This window comes from Phoca vitulina, unplaced genomic scaffold (genome assembly GCF_004348235.1).
Source record: "Phoca vitulina isolate PV1807 unplaced genomic scaffold, GSC_HSeal_1.0 scaffold34, whole genome shotgun sequence".
Taxonomy (NCBI): domain Eukaryota; kingdom Metazoa; phylum Chordata; class Mammalia; order Carnivora; family Phocidae; genus Phoca; species Phoca vitulina.
The window spans coordinates 9,124,758-9,139,938 of NW_022589737.1; the positions used below are offsets into that span (position 1 = coordinate 9,124,758).

Sequence of the window (15,181 nt, forward strand, 5' to 3'; positions counted from 1 at the left end):
TATGGTCCAGGCAAACCCCACAGAACAGTATGACAAGTCCTTCCTGTGAGAGCAAATGACATGATTACGTAAAGCACGTAGGAAGGTGCCTGGCACATAGTAAGCAGTGAAGTTAGTTGCAAGGACCATCACCACCACCATTATCGTCCTTACTCAGCTCCTCCAGGAAATATCCTCAAGACATCCCAGCCTGAGGCCCTCACCTAAAGTGTTCACAGTGACCACCTCACTGAAGGCGCTCGTTCCCAGCTTGTTCTGGGCCAGGACGCTGAACTGGTATGCTGTCTCAGGCTCCAGGGCGTCCACTAGCAACCAGCTGGGTCCCGGTGGCACTGGCAAAGACAGCCAGTCGTGGGGCCCAAACTGTGCCCGCTTCATCCTGGCCAAAAGAAAGAGAGAGGATCGGGGACAAGGGGGTGGGGTGGGTTACACTGGAGACAGGAGAGTGCATGCAAGGTCCTCAAGGAGGTGGCGGTGGGCAGACCTGGCCTTCCCAGGCTTTGGGACAGAAAGAGGTAATGACCAAAGGTGGGAAATACCCAACTTTGGCTGTACCAGGTCGCCGGCCACTGCCTTGTACCTCCTCTGCTAAGAGGAGCCCTTAAGTATAAGTGACACTCAAGATCCTGGTCAAACTACCAAGTGCATTTTGGGAGAATCTCACCCTGGTCACAATGCTGAGAGTGGCTCTGCCTTGAGAGAAGTCAGGACACGAGGAACAAGGCAGGTACCATCATGGGAAAGTGAGGATGAGCAGCTCAGCAATGGCAGACTAGGGAAAGAACCCAGGTGACCTCAGCTGCGCACCCTCCCAGGGACAGCCAAAAGTGGGACGTCAAGTAACCCAGAGGGCTCACTCAGTCCAACCAGCTTTGAGGCATCTGAGGAAGTCTAGGGTATATGACAAAAATAACCAGGGGTTTCCCCACAGTGAGGACCAGGATCCTTAAGGCCTTAACGGTTAGAACTCACCATCAAGGGGAAGGTCACGCTGTGCGTGGAGAACACTGGAACTAGGAGTGAAGGTTAGGCCTTGTTCTATACCGCCCACCTAACTCTCCACTGGCAATGAAGCCAGCTGTCTACAGGTGCAGTGCCCCGGCATCACCACGGGGAGGAGACATCATCCTATGGGATTGAGACCCTGGGCAGCTTTCTTCTTGCGGCTCCGAGCTACAACTTAGCGGACGCCCGCCCACCGGGTTCCCTCTATGTTTAAAGGCTCACTACCATGAATGCTTAGGAGTTTGAGCTGCGGCAGCAGAAAGCACAGCAAAAAAGAAGCTAGTGCCAAATGTCTGAGTCAGTACTGGGAGAGTCAGAGGCAATCAGAACGAGAGGAGGGAAGGAGAACTCCCCAAACTTTGCAACCACCCATACCCCCCATCCCGGCCCCGGGCACCAAAGCAAGTGAGCAAAGTGTAATAAAGCGGTGCAAATGAGCAGCAGCGTGGAGCAGGACTGCAAGCAGTGAGGGAAACCCCAATCTACGCCCAGACCTGCCACTTGGACGTCCCCAAACATGGCTTGGCCATGCCAAACGCCCTTCCCTGGACACACAGCCACCCGGCAGCACCATGATTCTTGCAGTGGCCACCTGACAGAGTTGTCAGGAGCAACCCCCTCCCACTTACTCCAGGCCCCCTCCCCAACCTCCGGAGGACCAGAGATAAGGATTAGAGGATGTTCTGGTTGCAACTCAGAGAGCTCCCCACGCTCACCATCTAGGTCCAGTGTGCCTATCCAGAACTCAAAACCCCTAGGATATTCAGGACATATCCACAAATCACCATGATGGGAAAGAGGGCAGCTTCCTCTCAACCTTCCTTGCTGTTGAGAAGTCTATCAAGGGCTCTCCCTGAATCTCCATGAGTTGTCCTCTGCAGGGATGTTTCCTCCTTCCCAGGCTCTGGCTGAGCCTGATCGGGAATACACTCAGACGAGGCAGGTCTGAAAAGGAGGAAGTGGGAGGACTCATCCTTCCTGCTCAAGGATGTCCCACGCTGCAGGTGGCCAGTTCCTGGCTCAGGATAGGAATGTGTGGGAAGAGAAATCTTTGGGGAATGGGAAGGAGGTCAGCTATGGCTCCTCTCTCCATCTTTTCTGTGCCTCCTGACCTCAGCCTGATTTGCGCATCTTTGAGATCCCTCACCTACCCCAAGGCTTAGGCAAAGATCTCAAATCACTACATCTGGCCAAATTAACAGCAGAGATATAAACACAATAGAGACACAGGGTCCTAGAGAAAATAGAGATGCTGAAGACAAGGCCAGAAGGCAAGCATCACTTCAAATCGGTTTCTGGAACCACTGGGGAAGTGATAGAATAGAAATTAGATTCTACACTTCCGGCTGGGCTGTTTCACAATGCCCTTGAAGATTAGGAGTCTCTTCCAGACTCCAGAGGACAGACCTAAAAGAAGCAGGAACCAAGGACACAAAAAGGGGTCATGAGTTAAGCTGGGGAAAGAGCAGCAGAGGGTGATGGTCACTTCAGGAAACAATCTAAACTGGCATCCCAAACCTTCCAGGCTGGGAATGCAGAATGCCCGGAATCCCTCAGACAGACACACCCCTCCCCCACAAGACCTAGTCACTGCGTCAACACACCTCACTGCCTAGAGGTCTAGCAGGCGAAGAACCATATCCTTCTCATAACGTCTACCCACCCCAGGGACTGACTGAAGTCGGGGGTTGGGGGAGGGAGAAGCAGAGAGCAAAGCATGCGGGGGTGACTCACAGAGGTCCGTACCAAACTGAGAATGTCTGCTCGAATCCTCCATCATAGCCTGGCTCCCAGGACACGTTGGCAGTTGTCATGGAGACCTGGACCCGGACACTGCCCGGGGCATGGGGGCTGGTGCCTGGAGACCAAGTGAAGTCCTCTCAGACTGAAATGAACTGGGTCCAGTGAGCTGGATACCCACAGGGGCACACTGCACAGTAGCAAAATGCAGTGCCCCAAGCACAGTGCTCAGGGGCCAGGGATGCTCTGAGGGGCGGACACCCTGAGCAGTAGGGCTGCAGAAGGAAACCCGTCCCCCTGTGCCATCCAGTCCTTCTAGCAAGACGTGGCATGAGCAACAGGAATATGGCCAAAGGGAAACCAGAACCTTCGTCACCCCAGGCTAAAGTCCTGTGCTCACCTGGCAAACAGAGACACTCTCCCTTAAGGTCACAGGCAAAGCCAAAAAGCCCCCATCCTGTCAAGTTCTCTGGCCTCATGAGACAGCCATATTCCACCCGAACATCAGAGTGAGAGGCAGCACAACACAACTGTTAAGAACTTCAACTTGGGTTCGGGTCCTGGACCCAGCACTCATTAGCGATGCGATGCTCGGTGAGGTGTGCGATCCATGCCAGCCTTGGATTCAAATGGATGTACACTGGGGACTTACCAGCTCTCGTCTCACAGGTTATAAATGATGGGGCACCACTTGGTACAGAGCCTAAAACTGGTGGTAAATGCTCAAAGTGTTGGCCACGTTACGACTGGCTGTCAGTCCCCAGAGGGGCAGGCTACAACGGTACAAGCTGAGGTCTTAGGGACACACACCTCAGGCAGAAGAAGGGAAACATAATGCCTGGCACCCCAGGAAATGGGAACGCCAGGAATCTCCATGCCAAGCCCAGCCTATGGAGCTCAGCGCACGGCTCCCCTCCCAGGTCCCCCTCATTCCGTTCTTCCAGCTCCCCTTCTAGGTCCTAGACACAGACCTCTGAGCAGTTGCCCCTGCCCACGCACCTGCCCCATTTCTATATGGCAGTGTTGCTGGGTACATTCTGCCAGAAAAAGATCTCCCCGGGACAGGCCCCGTGTCACCTTCCCTTACCCAGAGTCTATAGAGGGCTCAGGCTACACGCAGCAGGCTCCAGGATCAGGGGTGGGCTGATTCAGGAAAGACGCTCAGAAAGGGTGGACAGTGCCCAGCACCCAGACCACAGCCCTCCTGCCCACAGCCCCCGTACCGATGACGGTCAGGTGGGTACTGGCAGTGATGCTGGTGACCACGTTGGTGGCGATGCACTCCCACTCCCCGTGGTCCTCCTTACTCAGGGCTCGAAACTGGAGACTCCCGCTGGGCAGGGCATTGTGCTTGCTTCTGCTGGGCTTCCCTACCTTGGCCAAACAAGGGGGCAAAGAGGAAGGCAGGAGCGGGGTGGCAGGGGAGGAACCAGGTCGACAGGGAAGAAGAGAAGCCACCAACACGTCAGAAGTCCGAGAACAGGAAGAGAGCAGAACCCGCACACTCGGCCTGCACCCCCGCCGCCCCTCCTCCAGAGGACCCATCACTCTAGAAGTCAGCCCCGCTACTCAGCACCTGGCCCTGTTAGAACAGAGCCACTATAGGTCTTGCCCATCCGCCACACTTCCCAGGAGCTCCAGAACCCAGAGGTACCTTTTTCCACGTGATGACAGGGAAAGGGTCCCCTGCAGCAGCACAGGGAATGAGCAGCTCCCGGCCGGCCTCCTGCCTATATTCCCAGCCTGGTAGCACCGTAAAATACGGGGGGTCCTAGGGAGAGCACAGCAAGGCCATGACGTTGAGCGTTTCAGGTACCCACTCCCACGGGGGCCACTCTCAGCCCCAGGCCTCACCTTCAGGACAAGCCGTGCGGGAGCAGACTGGCCCATGGTCCCCAAGGTGTTGTAAGGCACACAGGTGTAAGTGCCAAGAGCCTCCTCTGTGGCCTCCTCAATCCGAATGGAGCCATCCTCCATCAAGGTCCAACCCAGGTTCTGCCAGAGCACAGAGAGCAGAGCAGGGAGCAATGGTCAGGGGGCAGAAGCTCGGTCCCGGCCCCCGCCAGGCCAGCCGTGAGCTGGCAGGCCCGGGCAGAGCCCCAGCTAGCCTGGGGCGGGGGCTGTCTAAGTGCCCTGGGAGAATGGCGCAAGCTCTACCAGATGGCAGACCCCCACAGGAAGCAGTTCTGTGTTCCTAGAGTTTTCTGGTGGGGAGTGGAGGAGTCCTGGCAGGGAACCAGACCCTCAGAGGCAGTACCTCAGCGGCAGGAGAGTGTGTCTCACTGTGACCCCCACATGCATCTCTCTAGCACCTTCTCGACCTGCAGGGGGCGGCCATCCTTGTTCCATTTGACCACGGTGGCCGGCGGCTCTGCATCCACAGGGCATCGGATATAGCCGTGAATTCCCACGGGCACGTAGATGACAGGGGGCATGTTGAGGACACGGGCTGGGTCTGCAGAGGGGTCGTGTGGGGTGAGAGAGAAGAAAGGCATGAGGGAAGTCAAGGAGTGAGAAATCTGGGCAGGGGGCCAAGACTCCTCACACACCCCCGGGGTCTCATACAGATACCCCATCTCCGAGGAACTGCCATTCACACCCACCCACCCATGTGTCCTCAGTGCTCACAACAGTGCCAGGTGCCGGGACCACCATGAGGAGCAAGACAGACAAAGCCCAGAGGCCACACCAGGCCACCCCAATGCAGTGCAGGCTGCAGGTGGCTTTTGCCTGTCCAGAACTAAGGCATGTTCTAGCCTGCTCCGACCCATAACACTCCTCAAATGCTTCCACGCATGGACTGAACTGCAGAACAAGGACTCTCGATGTGCATATCTCCAGCCCCTGGACTCCAAACTCAAAGTCAACGTTTGACCACACCCTCCACCAATTGCTCCTTATCCCAAATCTCTCTCGGACACCAAGCAGCTCTCGGTCCACATCCTAAGCCAGAAGAAGAACGTCAGTTCTATGCATAAGGTGTTCAGAGGCATGACCACCGGTGGTTCTTTTCTCTCCTCTCTATTGTGCTAGTTGACCAGGCCCCCTGAGCCTCAGTTTCCCCTCTGTGCAGTTGGAATGCAGAATGAACCCTGGCCACAGAACGGATGAAAGGTTCTCAGGAGAACACCAAGAGCGGCACATCCTGTGATGTGGGTGACTCATCAACTTTCGATTCCCCCAATTTCCCCTGAGGGCTACCAAGGAGAAAGATCCAGAACTTCCAGTGAGGCAGTGAGGATGAATGAGCTGGTATCTTTTAAGCATTTGGAGCTCTTCAGAGAACAGCATTACATAAATACCAGGCCGAGTTATATATTTAGACATAGCTTCCTACTTTTGTATGTAGAGGTTTTTTTTTTTCCTCCAAGATTTTCAAAGGGTTTATGAATGGGAAATACTCTGAACACTGCTTTTTAGCAGAAATAAAGATCCTTGTCTCACCCACCTGGAAATCTCACCCCCCGGATTCTCTTTGAAGGCAAGAAGGAGGTAAAAAAGGACAAGCGGGAGTGGGTGATGGCACTGGGGAGAGACGGGGAAACCACACACCCCTCTCGGCAGAAAAATGGCCCACGGCTTCATGGATGGGGGGCTTACTCCTGGTTAGATTCATCATCCTTCTGAAGACCGCCCCTGTTGGCTCTCTCCCTCTGCCACTGCCACCTTTTTGCCCAAGTGACCTAGCCAGACAAGATGCTACTCCAAGTGGACTTTTCCCTTCCCCAGGCCCCTTCACATCCAGCACAGGTTGGGGCACAAGCTAAGTCACGTGCAAATAGCTTCTTGGCTGGCTTTTTCCTACTGCAGGTCTGGGTGGGACAGGCCTGATGTCCTGGGTCACATCACATCGCTTTTCTTGGGCCTCAGAGCCCTTAAAAACTCGGGACTCCTAATGTAGCGTGCTGAAAGCCCTTTAAAGTTGATGACAGTGGAAATGGTGAAGTGTCGCCTTTGTCCCTGCTGGCAAAGTCACTGCATCGAGAAGAAAACGATGAGAATGAGGTTAGCAGCTGAGCAGGGCTCAAAGGTCCAGCCTGGCTCTGACACCCCGAGGCCCATTCAACAGGAGACAAGTGCAAACACCCAGCTCTGCAGAGTGGCTTCGGAGACCAGCCCCACCTCCCGGGGTCACCGACTGTTCTTCTGCTTGTTCTCAGAAGGCTCTCCCACACCAGCCCTCAAGTGATGGAGAGCCTGTCACCTACAGTAACAAGGCAGCACCTTTGTTGTCTGAGTGACAGGGCCATCCACAAATCAAAAGGAAGAAATTAATCCTCATTACTCATCCTTCTCTCTCTTTCTCACAATGATCAGCTTGCCAGGGGGTGGGAAAGCATTGACTATGCTGACGGATTCAAGATTAGCAAACTGAATTATTGTGCTTGCACAAAAGCCCTCGGCTGTTCTGCCATGAGGAGGAGCTCATCCATTTGGATCTCTGGCAGCCCGAGAGAAGAGCAAGGAGAAAGCCAGGAGGGAGCCAGGTGTTGGCAGAACTAGATCAAGTCACCCCAGAAGAGGGCTCTGTCCCCCTCACCCCACACAACCGTCCACAGTGGGGGAAGGCATAGAGCTGGCAGGAAATCTAACCCTGCATCAGTTCCACCTGCCTTCCCTCATATACCTGAGGGAGATAAAGCACCAGAGAGCATCTTGTTCATGGTCCAGAGAGAGGTGCTGGCCAGCATTCACTGCAAGGACAACTGCTCAGAAGGTCTGCCGATCCTTGAATCCAATCTAAGCTTGGCTGACGGAATGAATCAGCTAACACGTGGAGCGATGCTTGGCCCATAGGAGACGCCCAGCAAGTGCTAGCTTCACTTCGACTGACCAGTCCAGGTCTTGGCCTCCTGTTGGGCTGTCCCTGCTTCCTGTCATTCCTCTGCCCACATTCCCTCAAATGACCCTCGGTCTCTTGCTGTCCTCCAGCCTTCGGTCCGGCTAATGAGGCCTGCATCTTCTGGAACCCCCACCATGTGTGGCTCTCCCTCGCCCCTACTCACACTGCACAGTTAAGTACGCTGAGGCAGAGGGGGAGCGCCCCAGGCTGTTGCTCGGGACACAGGTGTACTTCCCCGCATCCTCAGGCTTCACCCGGAAGATGATCAGGGTCCCATCAATCAAGATCCGCACTCTCAACTTCAGGTCACTGCAAACACACAAGGAGACAAGGAAGGGTGGGGGTTGGCACGTAGGGAAGAGGGTCTTCCATGAGACAGCAGAGCAAGGCAGCAAGGAGTCCCCTCACCCTGCGAATGAGGCAAGGAGAGCCGGACTTCCTCACCTTCCTGGCCCCTCTCAAGGCTGCTCCGTGCAGACCCTGGCCTTGCACAGGGGACAGGCTAGACCACCCCTCTTGCAAGCTCCCAGAGGCCAAGGGCGGCCTGTGGCAGCCCCTGCTCAAAGCCTTGCCCCTGGGAGGCCTGGTGGCTGGAGACCCCCCTGAGAGGGCAGGACAGCATGCTCACTTCTGGAAGTAGACGTTCTCATCCTGCCAATACCAGGTGTAGGTGAGGTTGCCGGGATACGCCTCTGCCCGGCAGGTGAGCAGAGCATCCTGGGATATGTTGACAGTGATGTTCTCAGGAGGGGAAACTATGAAAGGAGGCCCTGGGGAAAGAGGAAATAAACATGACCTTACCTGGTGTGGGAGGGGAGAGCGACAGCTCGGGGGGCCTCCCAGGAAGGTCTGAGACACCTCGGGAAGGGGTGCCCAGAACTCTGGGAGGGAGCTGGGGGGCAGCACTGGCCCACGAGGGAGCAGCATACCCTGGGCACCTGTCACAGAGATGCTTCTAGCTGCTGCCAGTGCTCAGCTTCTTACTCTCTTTACAGGTCCCAGAGATGCAAAAGGTCCTGGGATGTGGCCACAGTGTGCCCCAGCCCCTGGAGCCCGCTGCAGACACCCTTCTTGGTGTATACCTGCACCCCACCTCCATGCACACATGGCCTCTATAAATCCTGGCTCCCCAAACCAGCCCTCTGACGCCCCCCCCCCACACACACCCCTTCCTGCCCATCCAAGCAGGGGGCATGCAGGAGGGACAAAGGCCACTCTCTTCAATCCAGAGCAAGGAATAATCTGGCCTCTGAAGGAGTTAAGGGGCTTGTGCTGCTTATCAGCCAGAGGTCCAGAGGGCAGATTGGGGGCGAGGAGGCAGGGGGCAAGTAGAGTCACCAGGGCATGAAATCCCTACCCTCCCTGGTGCTGGCTTTCCAGACAGCTCTCTGCTGAGAGGGCAGCTCTTCTCCAAGCTGCAGAGGGATCTCTGGCCCCCGCCGCCACTCAACACTCCAAGTCAGAAGGAGGCAGAAAGAACATGTGTCTCAGCAGCCCTGGCAGCCCAGACAGCCACCCCTAGCCCTCGCTGTTCCTCCGGTAGTGGGGGGCAGGCAAAGAATGTGGCTCGGCTCAGCACAAAGAGACCCCGCCACCCAGATGCTGCCCCCTCTGGAGCACTCTGGGGTCCCAGGCAGGGCGAACTGGCATTTCCCAGTGCTGACCAGGCAGACCCCAGCTCTGCCAAATGCCCTCAGTGTTGTTTAAACATCTGCGGTTTGGACTGAATTCCTGACGCCATCACTAATGGGGTGGGAACCTGAGAGAGGTCCCCTCCCCTGGGTTAGATGGAGGCATAGCAGGACACTATTTGGACAGAAAGAGAAACCCAAAACCCACTCAACATGGTGCCTCCCGCCATCCCACGTGATGGCCACAGCAGGCCACCATGGGAGCTCTGGCTGTGAGCTACACAATACTCGGGAGGAGCCCGACCCCACTCCTCATGGGCTGCCCATCTCTCCAGCCACCCCAGCTGTGCCAACTATGCCCTGGGCAAACCCCTCTGCAGCTCAGATGGGCTGGAAGTCCCTGCAAAAGGTCCAGGGCATGAAAAGGAGAGGAATTGCTCTTACCTTGGACAAGCAGGTGAGTGGTATGGACAGCCTCTCCCTGGATGCTGTATGCACGACAGGTGTAGGCGCCTCTGTCCTCCCTACTGACCGATGTCACCGTCAGGCTGCCATCACTCACCTGGGGCCAAGGAGAGACGGAGCTCAGCACCCACCAGGGGCCCCACCAACGCCACCCCCAGGCGGAGAGGGACTTGGGGCTCATGCACTAGGGGAATATGGAGCCAGGCACTTCATGTTTCATCTCCCTCCAACCAGACACCAGCCAGGCTGCGTGCTGAGCAGAGTGTTACCAGTCACATGAAGTGGGAGGCCGCCGAGGAGAGGGAGGAGGCAAAGGAAGGGGAGCAAGGAGGAAGAAGTGCAGCAGTTCCAATGGAGAATCACACTTACCTGGTATTTCCCACTAGCACCTAGGAGTGTCCCCTCCTTGAGCCAGGTGACAATGGGCTTGGGGTTCCCAAAAGCTGTGCAGGTCATGGTAACACTGCCACCCTCCTTGGCCTCGATGTACTGCGGGGGTGTTTCTGTAAAGGTGGGAGGAGCTGCAGAGAGACCCGGGGCGGGGGTGGGGGGGTTAGCCAGTCTGCTGCCCTGCATGCAGCACCCACCCGCGCCAGGCACCACGCCCACTGTGTTCATACATAACCCTCTGCGAGGTGCTCGGATAAACGAAGGAAGGGGCAGACAGGTAAAATCCTCTGCCCATGAGTCGTACAGGGGCAGGAGAGACCTGAAATTCAAAGTCAGTCTGGCTGGGTGCAAATTCTCAACTTCTCCCACCATACTCGGCTAATTCCCAATAAACAAACGTTTGCTGAGCATCTATAAGGAGGCCACTATGCTCAGCACTAAGGACAGAGCAATAAACAAGCAAGCTCTCTCACAGCATGCGCACACTTGCCCCCAGCTCCAGTCTGCTCTGTCATCCCCCAGTCTCTCACTCAGCCTCTCTGGGCTTTACCTAAATCTGGCCCCCTCCAGGATTGAGGTGAGGAGTAAGTGAGATAAAGTTTGTGAAAGGGATCTTGTAAGATAAATATGTGTGAAATGTTGGTTATTTTGCCATTACTCTTATCATAATCATCTCCCCAGAAACCTCTGAGGCATCCATGAGAAGCTCTGAGATGGGAATCACCTCTCCAGACAGCGCTGCCCTGAGAACCAGTCAGAATGCTTTGAGATTTGGTCCTGCCTGCCCCTCATTCTGCCAACCTCGTCTGCTACCACATACCCCCTTCACTGTACTCTAGCCACCCTGGCCGTCTTTGTCTTCCTCAAATGTGCCAAGAACGCCCAACCCCAGGGCCTTTGCATATGCTGTCTTCTCTGTACCCAGACCTCACTCCCTTGGTTCATGCAAACCTTTGCTAAAATGCCATCTCTGCCTTAAGTGGTCAACCCATCTAAGATAACACTTCCAGCATTCTCTAACCCCTTGGACCACTTTATTTTCTTTAAAGCAACAATCACTGACTCTCCCTGAGAAGAAAGGTCTTTTCTGCAAATCCCACTGCATGCCCAGCTTTTCGCACAGTTCCTGGCATGTAACAGAGCACACAACAAACATCTGTTGAATGGACAAACGCATTTAGTATACACACATACACACACCTACAGACCAACACAAATTCAAACACACAAAACTTCCTAGGAGCAAGATCATGACAAGACCACTTTCCTCAATCATTTCCAATGCCCTTAGCCCAGCGTGGGCACACAGGGGGCACTGGGAGGGTGAATACCAAGTGAATTAAGAAGCATACTTCATCACACACGAAATACACACAATGGACACCTTCAAGCATGTCAATCCTCATCCAACATCTAATGCAATAAAAGTGATGGCAAAAACCATCCCAAATCCTTATACAGGGATTCTGAAATCCCAACTTCTGAAATGGAATGTGTGTTCATCTCCAACAGAGCCCATCTTGCCAAACCTGCCCCTTGAAATGCAGCTAATACAGCCTCAGCCTCTATTACCTCTGGTGTCAAGCTTAAAAGAAAAGATAATAAATTAAATTACGTCCTGAAGTGACAAATTAATTACTAATTACATAATTACTTTATTATTTAGGTGCTAATCAGGAAAGTACTTTGAACAATCTCTAGTTTTCAGGAAAATAATGGTTTGCCTTTCGATTATTTACAGAATTAGGTGTTAGCTTGCCAGCTACATTTCCAGGCTTAATTCTTTTTTACAAGTGCCCTATAATTAATAGTGCAGGTTAGAAATAGGCTGGCCTCTCCTCCAAGTAATTCACTAACCTAAAGCAAGACTTGGCTTGGGCTTTTTGGGTCTTTTATATGTGATAAAGGAATAATTGTGTTTGTTTCCACCCAACTGGTCTCAGGAAAACACAGAAGGAGAATGAGACCATTTGTAATTCTAATTTTTCACTGGCCTTTCATTTTCCAAAGGTGAAATCTGTCAGAAAATGCCTGACACTAAACATTCTAGTTTGGAAGCAATGGAATGTTGGAACTCTCTCTAGACTCTTTCCTTCCATAATGGAAATATTTATGCTGGAAGGAACCTCAGAACTCGGGATGAAGGGAGGGGGGGAATAAAGGGAGAGAGCTCTCTCACCTTGAAAGGTGTCTGTTCTGTTCTCCCCATTTGGGAGGAAGGCTCCTTGGTAAGGGCAAAGTATTCTATGGTAAACTCTGGTTCTGAAGCCTGGGGCAGAGAGGGAAGCAATTCTTAGCTTTTCTTGCCCAACACCTCCCTATGAGCAACCTGCCCGCCCTCCCTGAACACACTGACTCTCCTTCCTCTAGGCTTCCAGGCATGCTGTTCCCTCTGCCTGCAATACCCTTCCGCACCTCCCACCCCTGCACCTGGCTAACTCCCTAGTCAGGTCTCTGCACAGGAGTCACTCCCTCAGAGAAGCTCTCCCTCCTTTGTTCTCCCAAAGCCCATACTGCAATTGTCCCTGGGCTTACTGCCTCTGGAAGTCTCCTTAAGAGCTAGGTCTGGGTTGGGTCCACTGCTATGTCCCCAGAGCCTGCCACAGAGAAAACATTCAAAATGTGTGTGTGTGTGTGTGTGTGTGTGTGTGTGTGTGTGTGTGACTTCCCTTTACTTACAAGATTTACAAGGAGCACTCCAGCCTGATCTCCAGGCCCAGGGTATACAGGTTACTCATGTAAATACTAAAAGCCAGGATTCAAGATGTGTTGTGAATTGACAAGGACTTTCAAACTACCACGGTCCTCTGCATCTTCCAGTCTGAGGACCTTCCTGTGTTACTGCCTCCCTCCCACTACACGCTCATCTGATTTCATCTTTCTTCTCTCTTGAGAAAGAGGATGGCCAGCAGCTGACCCACATGTAATTAACGTTCCAGACACTATGCAAGACGCTTTCTCACACAGCATTTCATCTGATCCTCACAATACCTCTGCAAACAGGCACTGGAAGTTGATGCTCAGAGACTTACCTGGGATCCTACAGCTATCGGATTCATGAAATGAATGCAGTGGGTTCGTGAAATAAACCAAACCTTCTCAGGTCTTGTCCCACACTCATTCCACTCTGAGCAATTAGGAATTCTCAAAGAATCAACTCCCACTCATGTGCACAGGGACGTAACAGAACACACAATTCTTAACTAAATTCTACTTTCCTGTCATGTGAGCGCCTACTGAGCACCCGATGTCTCAGGTAGCCAAATGGACACTGCCAGGATGACATGAAAGAAAAGGGGGTGGAGATTTCAGCCCGGCTTTGGAAGGGCAAAGGAGACACAGAAAGCAACATGGGGACTCTTGGCTCGGTGTTCAGTCAGTGAAGCTTTTAGCAGCTGATTTACCTTCCTAATTATGTTTTGCTTGGGCTAATATTAAGACGAGTTTTCGTTCTGGGCACACACAACAGCTGTCATCAAAAGGAGGTGACTCAAAAGCTTGCTGTGTGGTGGGGACAGCCCACCCAAGACTTAAAATAAGCCTCCAATCAGTCTCTTGGGGCTGACTGACAGGAGCCAACTGCAGTGAATGGGTTGCGCAGTGTGGACCAACACTGTTCTAGGACCACAATGGCTAAGAGATCAGTACCCTGGCTAAAATAGCCTGTTCTTTCAGGACCCTGGAGAGGTCTCAAGCCACAGAGCATGGCCTGACCCCAGTGGGAGGAATGACCCAACCCCACAAGGCATGGCAGACAGAGCCATCCTTCAGAGCAGATCAATACCATCAGAAGCTTCCAAGCCAGGAACATCAATTTCTCTCTCCCACCCACAGCATCTATAGTCACAGACATCAAAACCATAAGGACCCAAGCTGTGTGTGGCACATCCAAAGCATATATGCCACTTCTCCAGATTTTTCTCCACGGTTCCAGCTTCTCCTGGCTCCTCCAGAGTATCTCCTCCCAAGTAAGGACTCCCAGGGACACAAGAGAGACTCTCCATCTGCGGACACACAGAAGGCCCAGTGCCTGGTGTGGTCACAGCCTCAGACCCAGGCCCCCTGCCTACACCAGCACTGGGAACTGGGCCAGCTCACATGTGGCCTCTGCAAACACTTGAAAAGCATCAACACACAGCACAATTCACTTCATGAGAGCTATAAACACCTGACAGCCATTAAAATGGTTACTCTTCACAGGATTCTTACATTTCCTTGGACAGTAAACCCAGTACAAGCAGGGACCATGTCTGGACTTCGTCACCACGGTTTTCCTATCACCTGGTGCAGGCAAAGCACACAACAGACCCTCACTGCATGTCACTCAAATGAACATATTTAACAAGGAACCAAAATATTAACCTAAAAAGGAAAACTGTCACAGTGGGACTCCAGGAATCCCACTAGTGTAGGAAGGCATTTCCTGGGCTAGCAGGGTCTTCCCAAGGCTGAGAAATGGTGTCAGCAGTTACAAATTTGGCTTCCACAAAGCCTTAACCCTCTGGTTTCAAGAACCAGATTCCGACCACCCTCTAAGGAACTCTGATGCCAACAACCACAGCAAACCCCACCTCGTGCTGCTTCTCCCATGCACCTCCACTGACCCCAGAGGCTCCAGGGAGACAGCTGAGGGCGAGCAGGAGGTGGGAGCTGCTAACTCAATGGGGCCCAGCCCTGCTGACTCGTCCTTGCAGCAGAGATTTGGCGCAGGGATAGGGTACAGTCAGGAAAGAGGCTTCCCCTAAAGCAGGTCCTCAGAGTGTAGACTTCCAGGTCGCCCCCCACCCACCCATCCCCAGGAATGAGGCCCATACGCACCGTTGATGGTAAGATGGACCCAGCTGCCATTGTGAAAGGTGTCATACTGCTGGTCCAGCATGAGCACTTTGCACTCATACCAGCCCTGATCCTCAGAGCGAACCTGCTCCAGCCGCAGGGATGCTTTATCATGAAGACTTGCCCGGCCTGCAGGAAGAGAGTGGACAAAAGCCCAGGAGGCCATCAGGGCGAGGCTAGCAGCACAAGACCGCCAAAGGCAGAGGACCCATTGTAACATTCCGACCATTTCCCATGGCAGGGCCTCAAAATTACATTTGGCACCAACCCC

At 53.6% G+C, this 15,181-nt stretch overlaps 1 protein-coding gene across 5 annotated transcripts in view; it reads right to left on the minus strand.

Annotated features, from left to right (window-relative positions):
- Nucleotides 1-15,181, minus strand: part of IGSF9B (immunoglobulin superfamily member 9B) — a 53,516-nt gene that overhangs the window by 25,112 nt on the left and 13,223 nt on the right. For 4 of the 5 annotated variants that reach the window (XM_032426130.1, XM_032426127.1, XM_032426131.1 and 1 more), the window contains 11 exons: nt 14,893-15,039; nt 10,054-10,205; nt 9,664-9,781; nt 8,217-8,358; nt 7,752-7,897; nt 5,058-5,200; nt 4,600-4,740; nt 4,400-4,516; nt 3,969-4,119; nt 2,740-2,863; nt 204-379 (listed from right to left, as the gene is read on the minus strand). In XM_032426130.1, coding sequence (XP_032282021.1) covers nt 204-379; nt 2,740-2,863; nt 3,969-4,119; nt 4,400-4,516; nt 4,600-4,740; nt 5,058-5,200; nt 7,752-7,897; nt 8,217-8,358; nt 9,664-9,781; nt 10,054-10,205; nt 14,893-15,039 — 1,557 coding nt within the window. The remainder of the gene's footprint in view (nt 1-203; nt 380-2,739; nt 2,864-3,968; nt 4,120-4,399; nt 4,517-4,599; nt 4,741-5,057; nt 5,201-7,751; nt 7,898-8,216; nt 8,359-9,663; nt 9,782-10,053; nt 10,206-14,892; nt 15,040-15,181) is intronic. The other variant, XM_032426128.1, reaches the window with a different exon arrangement.